The sequence below is a fragment of the Mustela erminea genome, chromosome 18 (genome assembly GCF_009829155.1).
Source record: "Mustela erminea isolate mMusErm1 chromosome 18, mMusErm1.Pri, whole genome shotgun sequence".
Lineage (NCBI taxonomy): Eukaryota > Metazoa > Chordata > Mammalia > Carnivora > Mustelidae > Mustela > Mustela erminea.
Genome location: NC_045631.1, coordinates 3,678,866 through 3,694,685, shown reverse-complemented (window position 1 = coordinate 3,694,685; position 15,820 = coordinate 3,678,866). Strand labels below are relative to the sequence as shown.

At 42.7% G+C, this 15,820-nt stretch overlaps 1 protein-coding gene across 6 annotated transcripts in view; it reads left to right on the top strand.

The window, feature by feature from the left end:
* Positions 1–15,820, top strand: part of STX8 (syntaxin 8) — a 243,884-nt gene that overhangs the window by 138,507 nt on the left and 89,557 nt on the right. For 4 of the 6 annotated variants that reach the window (XM_032321203.1, XM_032321201.1, XM_032321204.1 and 1 more), the window contains exon 7: positions 9,752–9,853. In XM_032321203.1, the coding sequence (XP_032177094.1) occupies positions 9,752–9,853 (102 nt within the window). Of the gene's footprint in view, positions 1–9,751; positions 9,854–9,943; positions 9,979–15,820 lie in introns of those variants that run through there. The other 2 variants (XM_032321205.1, XM_032321207.1) reach the window with 2 other exon arrangements.

Below are 15,820 nucleotides of genomic sequence, written 5' to 3'. Positions count from 1 at the left end.
AAGTGGGGGAGCGTTGGGATGACTGAGTGACTTAGTCGGTAAAGCGTCTGTCTTGGGCTCAGGTCATGATCTCAAGGTCCTGGGATTGAGCCCCATCTTGGGCTCCCTGCTCAGTGGGGAGTCTGCTTCTCTCTCTCCCTCTGACCCTGCATCCTGCTGTGCTCTCACTCTCTCTCTCAAATAAATAAAATCTCAAAAAGAAGAAGTGGAGAAGGTTCCTCTATGTCAGCTTAGGCTTCTGGGACAGTTTAAGGCCCCAACGAGGGAAGAAGGAAAGGAGCCTTCGCTTTCTGTCTAGACTCATTGACCTGTCCCTCCTGAAGATGGGAGCAGGTGTAATAGCTAAGGGGGGGTTTTCTTAGGCCTCCAAAGCCTGAGCAGGTCCCAGAGGCTCTGGTTGGGTGTGCTGGAGTTCCCCACCAATTGCCCGGTTGTGAGCGAGTTATAGCTTCTCCTTTGCTGAGGCACAGATTTCCTTCTGTTCCCAATTTCTGTTACATATTTGACCTCTTTTCCTAGTGATATTGTTAGAGGGCACCCCCCCCCCACTCTGAATCTACATTATAGGGAGTAGAGGGAGTTAAACAAACACCCTCAGGAAAAGCTCTTTATTCGCTCTTTGTTTTAACCTTTAAGTGTGATGAGCAGTAGAAGCAAAAGGTCTAATTAATGATTCACAACCACGGGCACCCACTGTGAGTACAAGAAGGCCCCAAACTTATCAGAAAGTAGGTAGCACGTGTTCTGCCTTTAGATAGAATGTACTGGCACTCTAATTGGGAGTAGAGAAAATTGACGGATATAATTACTTGGAGTCCGATATTTTGATACTTCGTATTTCTGACTGCCTTTGATCCTGTCTGTTCTGCGTCATACTGTACACAGTCTGGTGTTCCTGACTGCATCAGAATGGCCACTCCACTTGGTGTCTCAAATTAACACATGACCGAAATAGAAGCTTCTCAGAACCCAATGCAAATCCTTACCAGGAAGCAAAGAGGAGTTTCTCGGGAGGCTGGACTGTCCGGAACCCAAGAGTCAGCTGGTGGTTTCTCCACACCTGTGTGCTCTGCACACTGCGTTTAATTTGCTGGTTTGAGACTGTGGTTGGGGGAATTCCCACCTTAGCTTGCGGGCTGCAGGGTGGGAATTCCCCCAGGCTCCCTGCCCTTGGAAATCGGGGAGTTCCTACCAGCTGACAGCAGGGGGGTGGAGGGGGGGTAGGAGGGCAGTGCCAGCAGACCAATCCCCCAGGGGCAGTATAAACCTTTTACAAAGGGATTTGACAGTGTGTTTCAAAGTCCACTCAGCGGTCCTAACCACAGGTTGTTAACTTAAGGAAATGAGACAAAAGAAGGAAAATGATCAGGGAGGAAAGAATCCATTGACTCATTATGTGTAAATATAGAAGCATTCTCTGTTCACCACAATGGGCTATTTTTAATGAGTGTTTATTTAATGGAATGAGTATTTTGTAACCATTAGAAATTATAACTGTGAATGGAGCTTGGCAACATGAAAGAGGGTGAAAGATACCATGTGCATGGGGCAAAAGGCTTATATGTTGCAATTACATAAAAATCATATGTTTATGTCAAATCTTAGGAGAGAACACATAGAGGTGATTACTGGGACGCTTGGATCACTTTTGACCCCCCCATTTATCAGCTGCTATTAAATATTTTTTATCGCTCAAAAAAGTAGAGTCGGCTTTGTAAACAAACAAACTAGTAATCAGAAGAGGTTTACCAACCCAATGAAAACCTTTGTGTTTGGTCTGAGATTAAAAACATCAACCCCCTTGGGGTGCCTGGCTGGCCTCATCAGAGGAGAACGTAGGCTCTTGATCTCAAGGCCACGAGTAGGAGCCCCACTGCTGGGTGCAGAGATTATGAAAGTAAATAAGTAAACTTAGAATAATTAAAAAAAGAGAATCCAGCCCCTCCGTGTTGCCTACCGAACTTTGCCAAGCTTATTCACTACAAAGTCTTGATATACCTCTAAGCTGTACATAATTTATATAAAGTTTAAAAGGAATCTCTCTAGAAACCCAATTAACCTGTAACAACTGACAAATATTTAGTGTCAAAGAATGTTTCACACTTGACCCTCTTTTAGTGACAGAGGCTGATTGGGCCTGAAGTTGACATTATAGATGGCGGCTTTAGAACGTAATTGAACTGATCGGTTGCGTGTACCAGGCAACTGTATGAAACGTAACTGTCAGGTGAAACAGCCTGGTAGGTTACGAAGAATGGGTGATAAAAACATTGTATATGCTCCTGTGTATAAGCTCATCTGTGGTCCGTGCTGACTTAAACAAAAGCTTAAGGGGCATGTCCAGTCCTCACGTCGCATTGTAGGACGAATTCTGTGCCCAGAGCATGAAGGTCTCATAAGATCTTGAAATTACTTCCTCTGAGGGTCCGCTAGAGTTTTCCAGCTAAAGTGCCTTTTTCCCAGAAGAGAAGACTAGGGAGGTGGATGAGGGGTGTCTTGTGGAAGACAGAACACTGGCATTGTGTTCCAGAAATGACTAAGTCAGACCATGGAGAGCGGGCAGGTTCTCGGCTCAAAGTGTAGAACTTTATAATAATTAGAGTTACCCTCCAGCTCAGGCAAGAAACTGAGTTCCTGTTTCCAAGTTACCAGCTGCAGGGAGCATTCAGCAAAATGTTAATCACCCTGCTGCTGGGATTTCTATAAAAAAGGAGAAAAGCTGTGCATGATCACATGACCTCTTGCCACTCTACAATTTTGTGATCCTAAGGCATTTGCTTTGTCTTTCCAGAACACATGCCTGCCTGCCTTCCTGGAAGATCTTAGGAGTATCATAATACTGCAAACTTAATTTTTTTTCTAGTTTACATTTTTAAATCGAGGCGCAGTTCACATACGACAAAACATACAGATCTTTGGTATTCTGTTCTCTGTGTTTTGACAAATGTATGTGATCGTGTCATCCTTTAGAATCTTTCTATCATCCCAGAAATTTCCCTTGTGTCCCCATCTAGTCAGTACCCCCCACCACCACCCAGAAGCAGCTACTTTCTGATTTCTAACCAGTACATTTGGTTTATCCTTATACGACATAGAAATAGAATTGGGAAATATAGGTTGATTTTCATTTTCTTCTTTTAGCCAACAGAATGCTTTTGAGGTTTATTAGGTTGCTGCATTAATCATCAGCTCACTGTTTTTATTGCGGAATAATATTCCATTATACATATATGCTTAGCACACAAATTTGCTTATCCATTCTCCTATAGATAGATATTTGTGTTGTTTCTAGTTTGGGGTTCTAAGGAATAAGGCTGCTGTGTATGTTTTTGTGCAGGTGTTTTGGAGAAATGTGTTTTTGTTTCTGTTTGGTAAATGCATAGGAGTGAAATTTCTGGGTCCTAAGTTAGATAAATGGTTAACTTGATTGGAACTGACAAACACTTCTACAATTACCTTTGTGCCCAATCATCCCTAGCAATTAGCATTGTCAGTTCTAGTGGATGTGAAGTAGTATCTCATTGTGGTTTGAATTTGCATTTCCCTAATGACTGATAAGGTTGGGCCCCTTTTCATGTGCTGATTGGCCATTTGTATGTCTTCTTTACAAAACATCTGCTCAAATCTTTTGCCTATTTTTAAATTAGGTTGATTGGGTGGCCTGGGTGGCTCAGTCCGTTCAGCGTCTGCCTTCCCGCCCAGGGATCAAGGCCCGCATCGGACTCTTTGCTTGGCAGGAACTGGCTTCTCCCTCTCCTTCTGCTGCTCCCCCTGCTTTTACCCTCTCTACCTGTGTTAAATAAACAGATAAAGTCTTAAAAAAATAAAATGAGATTAGGTTGACTGTCTTATTTCTTGTTGATAGATGGGTATGTTCTTTATATATTCTGGATATGAATACTTTATCAGATTATGTTCTGCAGATACCTACCAGAGTGTGGGTTGTTTAATTTTTGTCATGGTGTCTTTGGATGAGCAGAAATTTTTGATAAAGCCCACTTGACTACTATTCTTTTGTGCATAATCTCTTTATGTCCCATCCAAGAGATTTCTGCCTACCCAAGGTTATGAAGATACTGTTTGATTGTTTTCTTCTGGGAGCTTTACACTCCTAGGTTTTACGGTTAGGTCTCTGAACCATCTCAAATGAATTTTTTGCATCTGATGGGAGCAGAGTCAAGATTGTCTTCCTCGTTTGGGTGGTCACTTGTATCAGTATCATTTGTTGTTGATAGGACTTTTCTTTGTGTATTTGACTGACTGTTACCTTTGTTGAGAATTGAATACACACACACACACACACACACACACAGAGGGGTCTGTCTCTGGATTCTGTCTTCTTCCATTGATCCATTTGTCATTCTGCCAATACCAAATGGTCATGATTGCTGTATATTTATAATAAAGCTTGGATTTTGATAGTATAATACCTCCAACTTTTATTTTTTCTTTGACAAGAGTATTTTTATTTTGGCTGTTCTAAACTGTTTACTTTCCATGCACATTTTAGAATTGACTTTCCAATTTTGTTTTGTTTTTTTACACTAGGATATTTTAAATAATGAATTTTTAATTTTAAGTCCAGTGTAGTTAACATACAATGTCATATTAATTTCAGGTACGTCGCACAGTGATCCAGCCATTCCATATAACACCCAGTGCTCATCACAAGTGCCCTCCTTCCAATTATCATGTGGTTTCACTTATTTGTGGAGCATAACAAATAGCATGGAGGACATGGGGAGTTAGAGAGGAGAAGGGAGTTGGGGGAAATTGGAAGGGGAGGTGAACCTTGAGAGACTGTGGACTCTGAAAAACAATCTGAGGGGTCTGAAGTGGTGGGGGGGTGGGAGGTCGGGGAACCAGGTGGTGGGTATTATAGAGGGCACGGATTGCATGGAGCACTGGGTGTGGTGAAAAAATAATGAATACTGTTATGCTGAAAATAAATAAAAAATAAATTAAAAACAAAAGGGCCCTCCTTCATCCCCATCACCTGTTTCACTCCTCCTCTCCATCTCCCCGCCCCGCCACTCCCCTACCCCTCTGATAATCATCAGTTTGGTCTTTATAGTTAAGAATCTGTTTTGTGGCTTGTCTCTCTTATTTTTTTTCTTTGTTCCTTTGTTTTGTTTCTTAAATTCTAAATATGAGTGAAAAACCTGCTAAAATTTTGATTGGGACTGCAGTGAATCTACAGATCAATTGAGAGAGAAAGTATCCTTAAAACACTGAGTCTGTCGATCCATGCACATGGTAGACAACTGTCCATTTCTTTAGGTCTTCTTGAATTTGTCCCAGCACTGTTACAGTTTTCAGTGTAGAAGTCTTGCCGGTCTTTGGTTAGATTTATTTCCAAGTGTCACCGGGTGGATTGGGGAGACCCCAGCCCATCCCAAAGGTATTGTCGAGGGTTCTTGGTCTTGTTAGGAGGAATAATTCAAGGAAAGATGCAACCAAGCCAGAAACCTTGTTAAAGTGAGAAACACACTCTTGAGATGTGAGAGCAGGCGAGCCCTGAGGGTTGGGTTTCTATCTTTTATTGATGGTTGATGGTTCTTAACTAGGGGATGGAATATTCATCTCTCCAGGCAGGAATGCCAGGGTTTATGCCTTTTCTTCCTAATTTGGTCAGTGGTTTCCTGTCATGGCAGCTGCCATCTTGGACCTGGCCGGTTTGATCTGACTTCTTGTGGACTGCTGCCAGGACAGGCCTCTCCCCTTCTGATAGCTGGCCATGACCTACCTCCAGGTAGCCCGTTAGAACCTAACTCACCACCTACACTCACAGGAGCATTTGATATACTTTTTGATGCTACTATAAATGGTAGTTTTTTACACTGACTTTTCGGTTGCATGTCACTAGTATATAGAACTACATCGCTCTTTATGATTGACTTTGTGTGCAGATTTGTTAAAGTCACTAATTAGTTCTAGTAGTTTTTAAATAAATCCAGTTTTCTCCTATCAACTGCAAGTGTATGTATTTATATCTTCTCTTCCAATCTTTTTACCTTTCTTTTCTTGCCTCCTTAAACAGTGTGGGACTTCTAATAAAATGCTCAGCAAAAGTCATCGAAGATGTCTTCCCGTTGTTCCCCAATCTTAGAAAAAAAGTGTTCAGTGATCACCTTCAAGGACAGTGGTAGTTTGGTGTTTTCACAAATGGCCTTCATCAGGTTGATGAAGTGCTCCTTCAGTCCTGTTTTGCTGAGAATTCGTATCACGAATGGACAGTTTTGTCAAATCCTTTTTCTGCATTTATTGAAATGATCATGAGCATCTCTTAGTCCAATCACCCGTTTTATGTATTTCTCCTTTTCCACTGTTTGTGTTTAGAACAGTACACTTCTGTCCAAGCTCTGGTTTAGTTGCATCCCATAGACTTAAATTTTGGATTCTCATTATCATTCAGTTCAAAGCATTTTTTGTTTTTCCTATGATTTTTATTTTTGTCCCATAGGTTTTTTCAAAGGTGGTTTCCTTAATATTCTGATGTGGAGATTTTTCTTGGTTTTCGTCACATGTGCTCTTTCACCATGAAAAAAGGTTTCTTTTCATCTCCAATAATACTCCTTGGCTTAGGGGTGCCTGGGTGGCTCAGTCTTGATCCCAGGGTCAAGCCTCTGCCTTCGGCTCAGGTCATGATCCCAGGGTCCTGGGGTCAAGCCTTGTATCGGACTCTCTGCTCTGTGGGGAGCCTGCTTCCTCCTCTCTCTCTCTCTGCCTGCTTCTCTGCCTACTTGTGATTTCTTGTCTGTCAAATAAATAAATAAAATCTTAAAAAAAAAAAACCACTCCTTGGCTTGAAGTCTGTCTGGTGTAGCAGAGGTAGCCATGTTGGCCTTCTCCTACACATGTTTTCTGTGGCTTATGTTCAAAGTGAATTTCTTGTGGAAGCATATAGTTGTTCTTTCTTCCTTTCTGTCTTTGTGTCTTTCTTAGTCTTGGCTGATAGTCTTTGTCTTTTAATTAGAGAGTTAGTCCATTTATATTTAATGTGACTGCTGATATAGTTGGGTTTAGGTCTGCCTTCTAGGTATTTATGTTCCTTTTGTCCCGTTTTTTTTGTTGTTGTTGTTCCTTTGTGCCTTCTTCCCTACCGCCTTCTGGGTAAATCATGCATTTTTTTTAGTATTAGTTTTATTCCCTCTGTTTTTTGTTGTTTTAAAATCTATACCTTGGGGGGGGTCTTTTTTTTTTTTAAGTGATTGCTTTAGAGCTCTGATGCTCAAGGCAGTAGTCACCGCCCACACACAGCTATTTAAGTTTCAATTAGTTAAAATATGAAAAAATTAAAATATGTTCCTAGCTTAAGGAGGGCACTATGGTGATGAGCACCAGGTGTTGTATGAAAGTGATGAATCACTAAATTACCTGATGCTAATATTACACTGTTTTTTAACTGGAATTTAAGTAAAAACTTGAAAATAGAATAAAACACACCCCTGGCTAGAGTATGGGGAATAGACTGAGGAGATACAGAACTACAAACGGGAAGAGGAGTTAGGACATTGTTTTTGGAATCACTGGCGCAATTTTGTGAGGTATTAATAAGACAGTTTAAGAGACACTGTGGGATCCTGGAGGCAGGGTCACCTGAGTGGCTGCAAGTGGCTTGTCTAAGCTGGGGAAGAGGGAGGCCTGGTGACTGAAGATTTCTGGCATGGGCCAGCAAGTGGATGTCAGATGCCATTAATTGGGACAGAGAATGTAGGAGGGACTCAGGTTCACGGGAAGATAAAGAGTTTAGTTTCAGAGACCTCAAGAGCCTGATATTTGTACGCATCTTGAGGCACAGATAAGTAGTAGGCAGTTTGCTACCTGGGTCCAGAATTTTGGAGCGCTATGCGGAGCAGATTTTCACATTTTTAATTTACATATTGAGGAACCCAAAAGGTATGTAAAATCACCATGGTAGTATTAGAGAGTAAAAATATACAGAAGTGTGGGATTGTCAGCATTTAATGGGAAGAGGAGACTCTAGACAGATCTTGGAGACAGATGGAAGGAAGACTGGGAGAGAGAATGTCACTGAATATGAAGGAATAGAGAGTCACGAGTTAATTGTTAAATGGCAGTGAAAGGTTTTCTAGGCAGGTGTTCTATAGGTAATATTTGACAGATTTGGCTTAGTCTAAGATGCAGCAAAGTGCTTTGAAATTATGTGTCTCTTTTAGACTTCATGCATCCACTGCCTTTATCTGTGTGCATTTGTTTTATCTGGCTGTGTACTAGGCACTCTCCCAGGCATCACAAGGGGAGCCATGAATGAAGGCAATTCTCTGTCATACTCTTTCCGCTAAAGAAGGACATACGAGCAAATTGTTAGAATGTGAACCTTAAGGGTCTGTAAGTAAACAGGCTGTAGGAAGGGCTGCGGGAGCCCAGGAGAGAGAGCAGCTATTCTGTGCCTTCCACATGCTATTTTTTCCATATGGACTGTCCCCTTCCTGCCTCTTCAGCGACACGTCCTTCAGAACTCAGCTCTGGCATCCTTCTGGAAACTTCCTTTGATTCCTTTTATTTATTTAACAGAAACAGTGACTCATATTGGACAGTGTATCTCTAAAGCAATCAGAAAAGAAAAAAAAAGGAGCAAGGGAGGGAAGGAGTGAGGAACAGGAACCAAAATGGAAATAATAGTGCGGACTTGTTAGAAGAAATTCAAACAATACGGAAAATGTAAGGAAGTTCACCCAGGATCCCAGCACCTAGAAATAATCATTATTCACATTAGGTTGACATCAGCCAGATATATCCTTGTAAGTTTGTCCAATACGAGCGGTGGGATAGAAATAATTTTACATCATTAGGATCATACAATATATACTATTTTAAGTGTTGCTAAGTGCTTAATTTCACTTGGAGGAGATTAGTGTAGTGTCAATGATACTTCCAATTTTAAAAGAATAGATTAGTGTAAAAAAGAATAGAAGCTGAACTTCACATAAAGGTTTCTTGACAAGAGATAGTAATTACCAAAAGATCCATCTAAGGTTGACAAAAAAAAGATGGTGGTTTTGAAAAGCCGTGGGTCTCCATGTTTCCCTTTTCAATACCTCCCTTTTCAACTAGGACTTCTCTGTGAAGTGATGGAGAAATTAACACTTCCAACTTCCCTCCACCTTTCTCCCCCTGACCCCGAATCCTCCAACCCCCCAACTGCTTCCTGACTTTCAGTTATAATTACAGCATCGCTGTTCACAGCACTTATCTACCTTTTTGCAGTGTAACCCGTGTATCTGTTGATCCCCAACTCAGTATTTCGATGGCCCTAGCTCTCCCCGGCATCTCTTCCGTCATGGCTCTGGCTTGTCTTATCCTAGAGTTCTTTACTTCTACTAGCCTCTCAGTTGGCTAGATTTCATCATCAAGCTGTTTTCTCGAGAAGGGCTCCAGTAGCCCTTGCTGTCTCCTGTAGTCTGTCCACCAGCTTTATGCTGGAATGACAACTCGGCTGAGCATAACTTCGCTGCGTCCTGCTTTCTTTCCCTTGGACTCCCTACAGCCCTCCTCTGTGTCGCGGACTCACGGCAAATCAGTTTTCTTCTTTACTACTACTCCCCCCACACCACCACCTTTTATGAGTTGGATTTGCAGATTTCAGAGAACATAGATGAGCTTTTTACCTTTTCCCTCGCTGCACGGGAGAGAATTTATTTGTAGGGAGGCCAGCCACAGCTCTGATACGGTGATGTGAGCAGGATGTTTCTGGAGTATTAACCACCATCTCTGTCTTCCTTTCTAGAAATAATTGATGACCTTGCCAACCTGGTGGAGAACACAGACGGGAAGCTCCGCACGGAGACCAGGCGCGTGACTATGGTGGACAGAAAATCAGCATCTTGCGGTAAAGGATAAGCTGCCCTTACGGTTTTGCCTCTCTCGTCGCTCAGCCATCCTCTGCTTCCGGTTTCCCACATTTGTCTCATTATTGCAGGAGTTTGGTTCCGCTTCTAACGCAGACAGTCCTGTTTGATGAAGTACTGAAATTGCTCAAAGGGACCCAAATCTTGCTAAAGTGAAGTGAGTTGTAAGGGGGCCTGGGTGGCTCAGTAAGTGAAGCGTCTGACCCTTGGTCTCAGCTCAGGTCTTGACCTCAGGGTCCTGAGTTCAAGCCCCGTCTTGGGCTCCATGCTGGGTATGGAGCTTACTTTAAAAAAGAATAAAATAAGGAAAAATGAAGGGACTTGCTCCAAATGTGGGAGAAGTATAATGCATTGTTAATTTTTTAAATTTAAGATAGGAAACCTCTCTGTATGCTTACAGAGAGTACCTGTTTGGGAATTTGTGTGACAATATACAAGTTGGTGATGCTACATTCTCGTGGCTATTGAAGGCCATCTTGCTCACTTGATTCCCTTGTTTTGTCACAACCTTAATTGTTGGAGCTTGGACCACCGAGCAGTTAAGAGGCCAGGTTCTGAAGTCCATTGAGTTCAGATCCTACATGTAGTGATGTTATCTTTGGCAGTCGCTTCACCGTTTACTACCTTATACATAAAATGGGGGCACACGAGCCAAGACAAGGAATTCTAGCAATACTGATGCTCTGGCTTTGCCCCACAGCTTCTGATGAAGGAGGGCTGCGTTCCGTGTGGTTTGAATTATCCACTGCCTGTGTGCAGCGCCCTGCCCGAGGCCAGTGTTGATAAATGATAGTGACAGTAGGAGTGACCCCAGTGATGGTTCCTCGGCGCATGTCTCACAAAGGTGCACGAGCCAATACATTTATCACAAGCAGAAGTATGATAGCACTCCAAACTCCAGTGCCTCTTAGTCCTTTTGGTATGAAAACTACGACAGATCCCTCTGACCTGTCCAGTTTTAGAACGAGACCCTCTGTGCGGGGGAGACCCGAGATGTACAGCCCAAGAGGCATTACCTTTTTTACCTGATGTGCTGACTGACCGAGGTCTAGAATAACAGGGTGACTGAGGACGGGCAGCCATGGACTCTGAAAGCTCAGGGAGGGGGACTCTGAGGGGCCTCACTGCTCCCCTGTTATCACCTGTCTGTGCTCCCTAGCCCCGGAGTTCTCATCTACCAGATGCCAGCCACTCTGTGCTTCTGCCCCCATGGACATGTGCTTCTCTCCACTTCCTGTTAAAAGCCACACCTCCTTGCTTCTTGCCTTACCAACCTTCTCATGTAGCTTCTGCCCACAAACACTTTGGTTCTGCACTAGATCGTTTGGAGACAGATCTCTTCTGACATTGTGTTTGATCTCTATAGAAACTTAACCTTATTGACTCTTAAAAACCTGGTTATCAAAGTTAAACTGTATGGAGCATGTGAGGTGTCTCATGCTGGCCACCCTCCCTGACTTTCCGTATTTATGTAGGGAGGCCCTGCAGGTGGGGGGCTGAGAAGTGGGGACTCTAGAACCTGGCCCTGTATCCCAGCTCTGCCACTCACCAGCTGGTGACCTTGGGGAAGCCCAGACTCCCCTTTGCCTCAGTTTTCCTGTCTTTGAAATAGGAATGCTAATGGTATAGCCCTGAGAGCGTTGTCATAAGGGAGAAAGGACTTAATATAGATAAAGACACAGGTAGAGTATGTGGCACACAGTAAGCCATGAGCAAGGATTAGCTTTCCTCTCACATATCTAACCTAGGAATAGTCTAGGGCGCCTGGACGGCGCAGTCAGTTAAGCGACCGACTCTTGATTGCGATTGCGACCGATTCAGGTTGCGATTGCAGGTTGTGATTGAGCCCGGCATGGGGCTCCGCACGCAGTGTGGTCTGCTTGAGATTCTCTCTCCCTCTCTCCCTCCCGCTGCTTGTGTGCTCTCTAAATTAATAAATAAATAAAATCTCTTAAAAATAAATAAAATAGGAAGAGACTTCCCTACTCAGTGACAACTTTCTTGAAGTTTTTGCTATGTGCGCGGCAGTCATGTCGTTATTGTTTTGGAATGAACATATTTGTAGATATGTCGGGAAGCTTTTTGTATTTGCAAACAGTGGCCCTCAGCACACGTTACTCATGAAGTCCCAACAAGGACTGTTACTTCTGTTGCCAGTTTTTTATTTTATGGTATTGCTTAGTGTTGGTGTTTACACCCAGAAAGGTGCATAAAATCTTCTGACTTGAGCTCTGTGTTTTTTTTAGTAGAAGAAATGGAGAGGCTCCCATAATTGCAAAAATGCATGTTTTTAAAACTGGGTCTCTCAAAGTGAGTTAACTGTAAGTTTATCTTCTGCACCATTTATATTTAGGTGTCTATAATCTGTAACAGAATTACAGTTGGCCCTTGAACAGTGCAGACGTCAGAGGTCCTGACCCCCAGGCCCCCAGTGCAGGCGAAAATACACGTCTAAGTTTTGACTCCCCCAAAACTTAACTATTAACAGACTACTATTGACTAGAAGCCTTGCCCATAACATAAACTATCAGTTAACACATGTTTTGTGTGTTATATATACTGTATTATATTATAGATATATAATATGTAATTATACATATATACATATATGTCTTAAAATTATAGTATGTATTATGTAATATAATTATATGGTATAATTAATATATAAAATTGATTAACAATAATAATTGATTAATATTGCTTAATATAGTAATACTATATGTTATATACTGATTTCTTCCTATAAAGGAAGCTAGAGAAGAGGACATGTTAAAATCATAACGAATAGAAAGTACATTTACAGTACCATACCATGTTTATTGACAAAAGTCTGAGTGTAAGTGGGCCTGTGCAGTTGAAACTGTGTTATACAAGGGTCAACCGTGTATGTAGGAACTCAGGAGGGAGATACAGCAGTGTGAAATAGACAGACGTTCTTCCTTCTTTTCACTGGAAATACTTTAAAGAGAATTCTTTCCTCTTACCCCATCAATTCGTTTCCCTAATACTTACTTAGCCATACCCATACCATCGGTACTGTAGGTCCACACCCTAACAACTAACCTTTTAACATTTCTGATGCCTGATACCTTTAAAGGAAAATGTATTGCATTTATATTTTTATAGGGAAATCTGTTATTTATATATATATATGTTTGTTGGTAAGCAGCGCCAGTTTTTGCATGTTGATAAAGGTTCATTGTGTGGCCTCCCAAGCTCGAAGAGAGGTCACACTGGTTTCATGACACCCCGCCATTACCATCTAAATAAGTCTCCTGCTGATCAGTATGAACCCCGTGAAGTTATTATGCCCTGCGGAATCTACTGAGTGGGTTCAGCAGCCCTTGCCAAAATTGACTAACCTTTCTTTTTTTTTGGTAAAGATTTTATATTTATTTATTTGAGAGAAAGAGAGCCTGAGCCAGGGCTGGGGGCGGGGGATGGAGGGAGGAGCAAGGAGCCCGACTTGGGACTTGAACTCAGGACCCTGGGATCATGACCTGAGCTGGAGTCAGGTGCTTAACTGACTGAGCCACCCAGGCGCCCCTATTAACCTAACTAAAAAAAATTATTATGGTAAAAGATCCATAATATAAAATACACCTAAAATTTGCCATCATAACTGTCTTAAGTGCACAATTCAGTGGCATAGAGTGCATTCCTGCACTTAGGGGACTGTCAGCGCCACCTGTCTCCAGAACCTTCCATCTTCATGGGAAGCTCTGACCCCGTGAAACAATGACTACTACTCCTTCTCCAGCTGGCCCCTCTCAGCCACCGCTCTGCTTTCCCTCCCTGTGACTTCGACTACATCAGGTACCTCCTATGAGTAAGTTCACACAGTATTTGAATGTCTTCAGTATTTCTCCATGCTGTAGTGTGTGACACGAATCCCTTACTTTTTGAGGCTTAAGTAGTATTCCAGTGCATATATATACTACATTTTGTTTATCCATCTATCTGTCAGTGGACTTTCTGGCTATTGGGTGAATAACACCAGTATAAACGTAGGTATACAAGTGTCGATTCAACACCGAGTTTTTGCATGTGTACGTAGAAGTCAGTTTGCCGAATCAAATGATAATTCAGTGTTCAATTTTTTTTTTTTTTACGGAAACACTGTATTAACACATCCTTTTGTTTTGCTTCCAGTGCTTAAATTCTCTCTTTTTTAGAGATTTACTTATTTATTTTATAGAAAGGGAGAGAGCATGTGCGAGCTGAGGGAGGGGCAGAGGGAGAGGGAAAGAGAAAATCCCAAGCAGACTCCACGTTGAACTTGGAGTCAAATATGGGACCCAACAGAGGGCTTGATCTCACGACCCTGAGATCACAACCTGAGCCAAAATCAAGAGTTGGTCACCTGACCGACCAAGTCACCAGGTGCCCTTCAGTCCTTAAACTCTTAGGTACTTTCTGGTGGTTTGATTATTTTCCTGATAAAGCCCGTTTGCAGGCAGGGGTCAGGGACTTCTGTAGCCTGAGAGAGACAGACAGTTGGGGTAGAAGTTACTGCGCTGGGCCCACACCAGCTGAAAAATGGAACAGGGGACCCTTCCCCCATTGAGGTGGGTCCCCAGAGAGCACCCTTAGGGTAAAAGTGAACTGGAAGTAAGGTGCCCTTGAGAAGTGTGGAAAACGCAGCCTTGGCACTGAGAAGATTGGAGAGGGAAAGGGGCAAAACTGTAGTTCCTGGCCAGTTGTGGGCCCAGAAAGGCCCTATGGATTAGCATTGTGGATATCCATTGTAGCCTGGGCCAGGAAGCCCCAGATACTGCCTTTGGTTTGGAGTTCTAGATTCACATGCTGGAGCTCCAAAAGACTAGCAGAAAGAATGACATGCCTATCTGGAAGAAGACATCTTTACCCCCAGTCTCTAAGAATTACCCCAGAATGAATTGTTCAGAGCAGTGCCCAGCACACAGTCAAAGATAACCTGGCAGATGTGGAAACAGCAGAGCGTGAGCCACAGACCGCAGTTACCTATCTGCACAGACTCGCAGTAGCAGAATTATCAGACACAGATAAGAAAATCATCTATGTTTAGTACATTTAAAGAAAGAAGTGACAGGCTTCAGGAAACCATAGAAAGTAGCAGAAAATTTGAAAAGGGACTAAAATCGAGCTCCTACCAAAAAACAAACAAACAACCTGAAGTTCAAAACTCAGTGATCAGATTTGGTAGCAGCAGAGAGCATCAACCAGGAAAAATAGAAGCCATCATCTCTCCATAATTGCTAGCTAGCATTGACAAGAGGATGTCCAGACGCTAGGGAAGTTACGTTACGATCTCAATAAGAAAGGTCTGGAGGGCTTGGTCCAGGAGCCTCCAGACATAGCAAAGGGTCGATCCCCTGCACTTTCCAAATGCAAGGCACAGTTGATCATTTCCACGTAAACATGGGCACGCATGCATAGGAAGATACAAGTGAGGTATATTTTAACTGTCTGCAGGGTCAGCGTTAAGTGACCCACTCAAATGTCCCTCGGTTACTGTTCACGTGGTCCCCATTTGTTTAACTCTGGGGTGGCAGCGGGAGCATCATCATTTTAAGTGCAGAAGTAGGTTGTGAACCCTCAAATGGGCTTTGGTTTCCCTCCCCTCAGCGTGTCTTCCTTGCTGATCTGATATATATAAGTCATGGGTGCTTCCGCAGAGAGGAAATTTCCAGTTGTTAGCACAGACTGAATTGCAGGGGGCCACACAGAAGGGCCTGGTGATGAATTTGTTTGTGCGGTTGTTAACAAAGGATTCAAGCACGTCTTTGTAAACCTTTCACTCAGGAGCCCCGGCTGTAAAAATTTTCCTGAGATCTTTGTGTGACTCTTCCTCCCTTTTTCTGGCCCACCCCCAGCTCTCAAAGAGCATCAAGTAGAAAACAATATTGTCTTTTGCAAGCATCCAAACACAAATGAGACTGGCATTTTTCACTGGTCCCTATACGTAC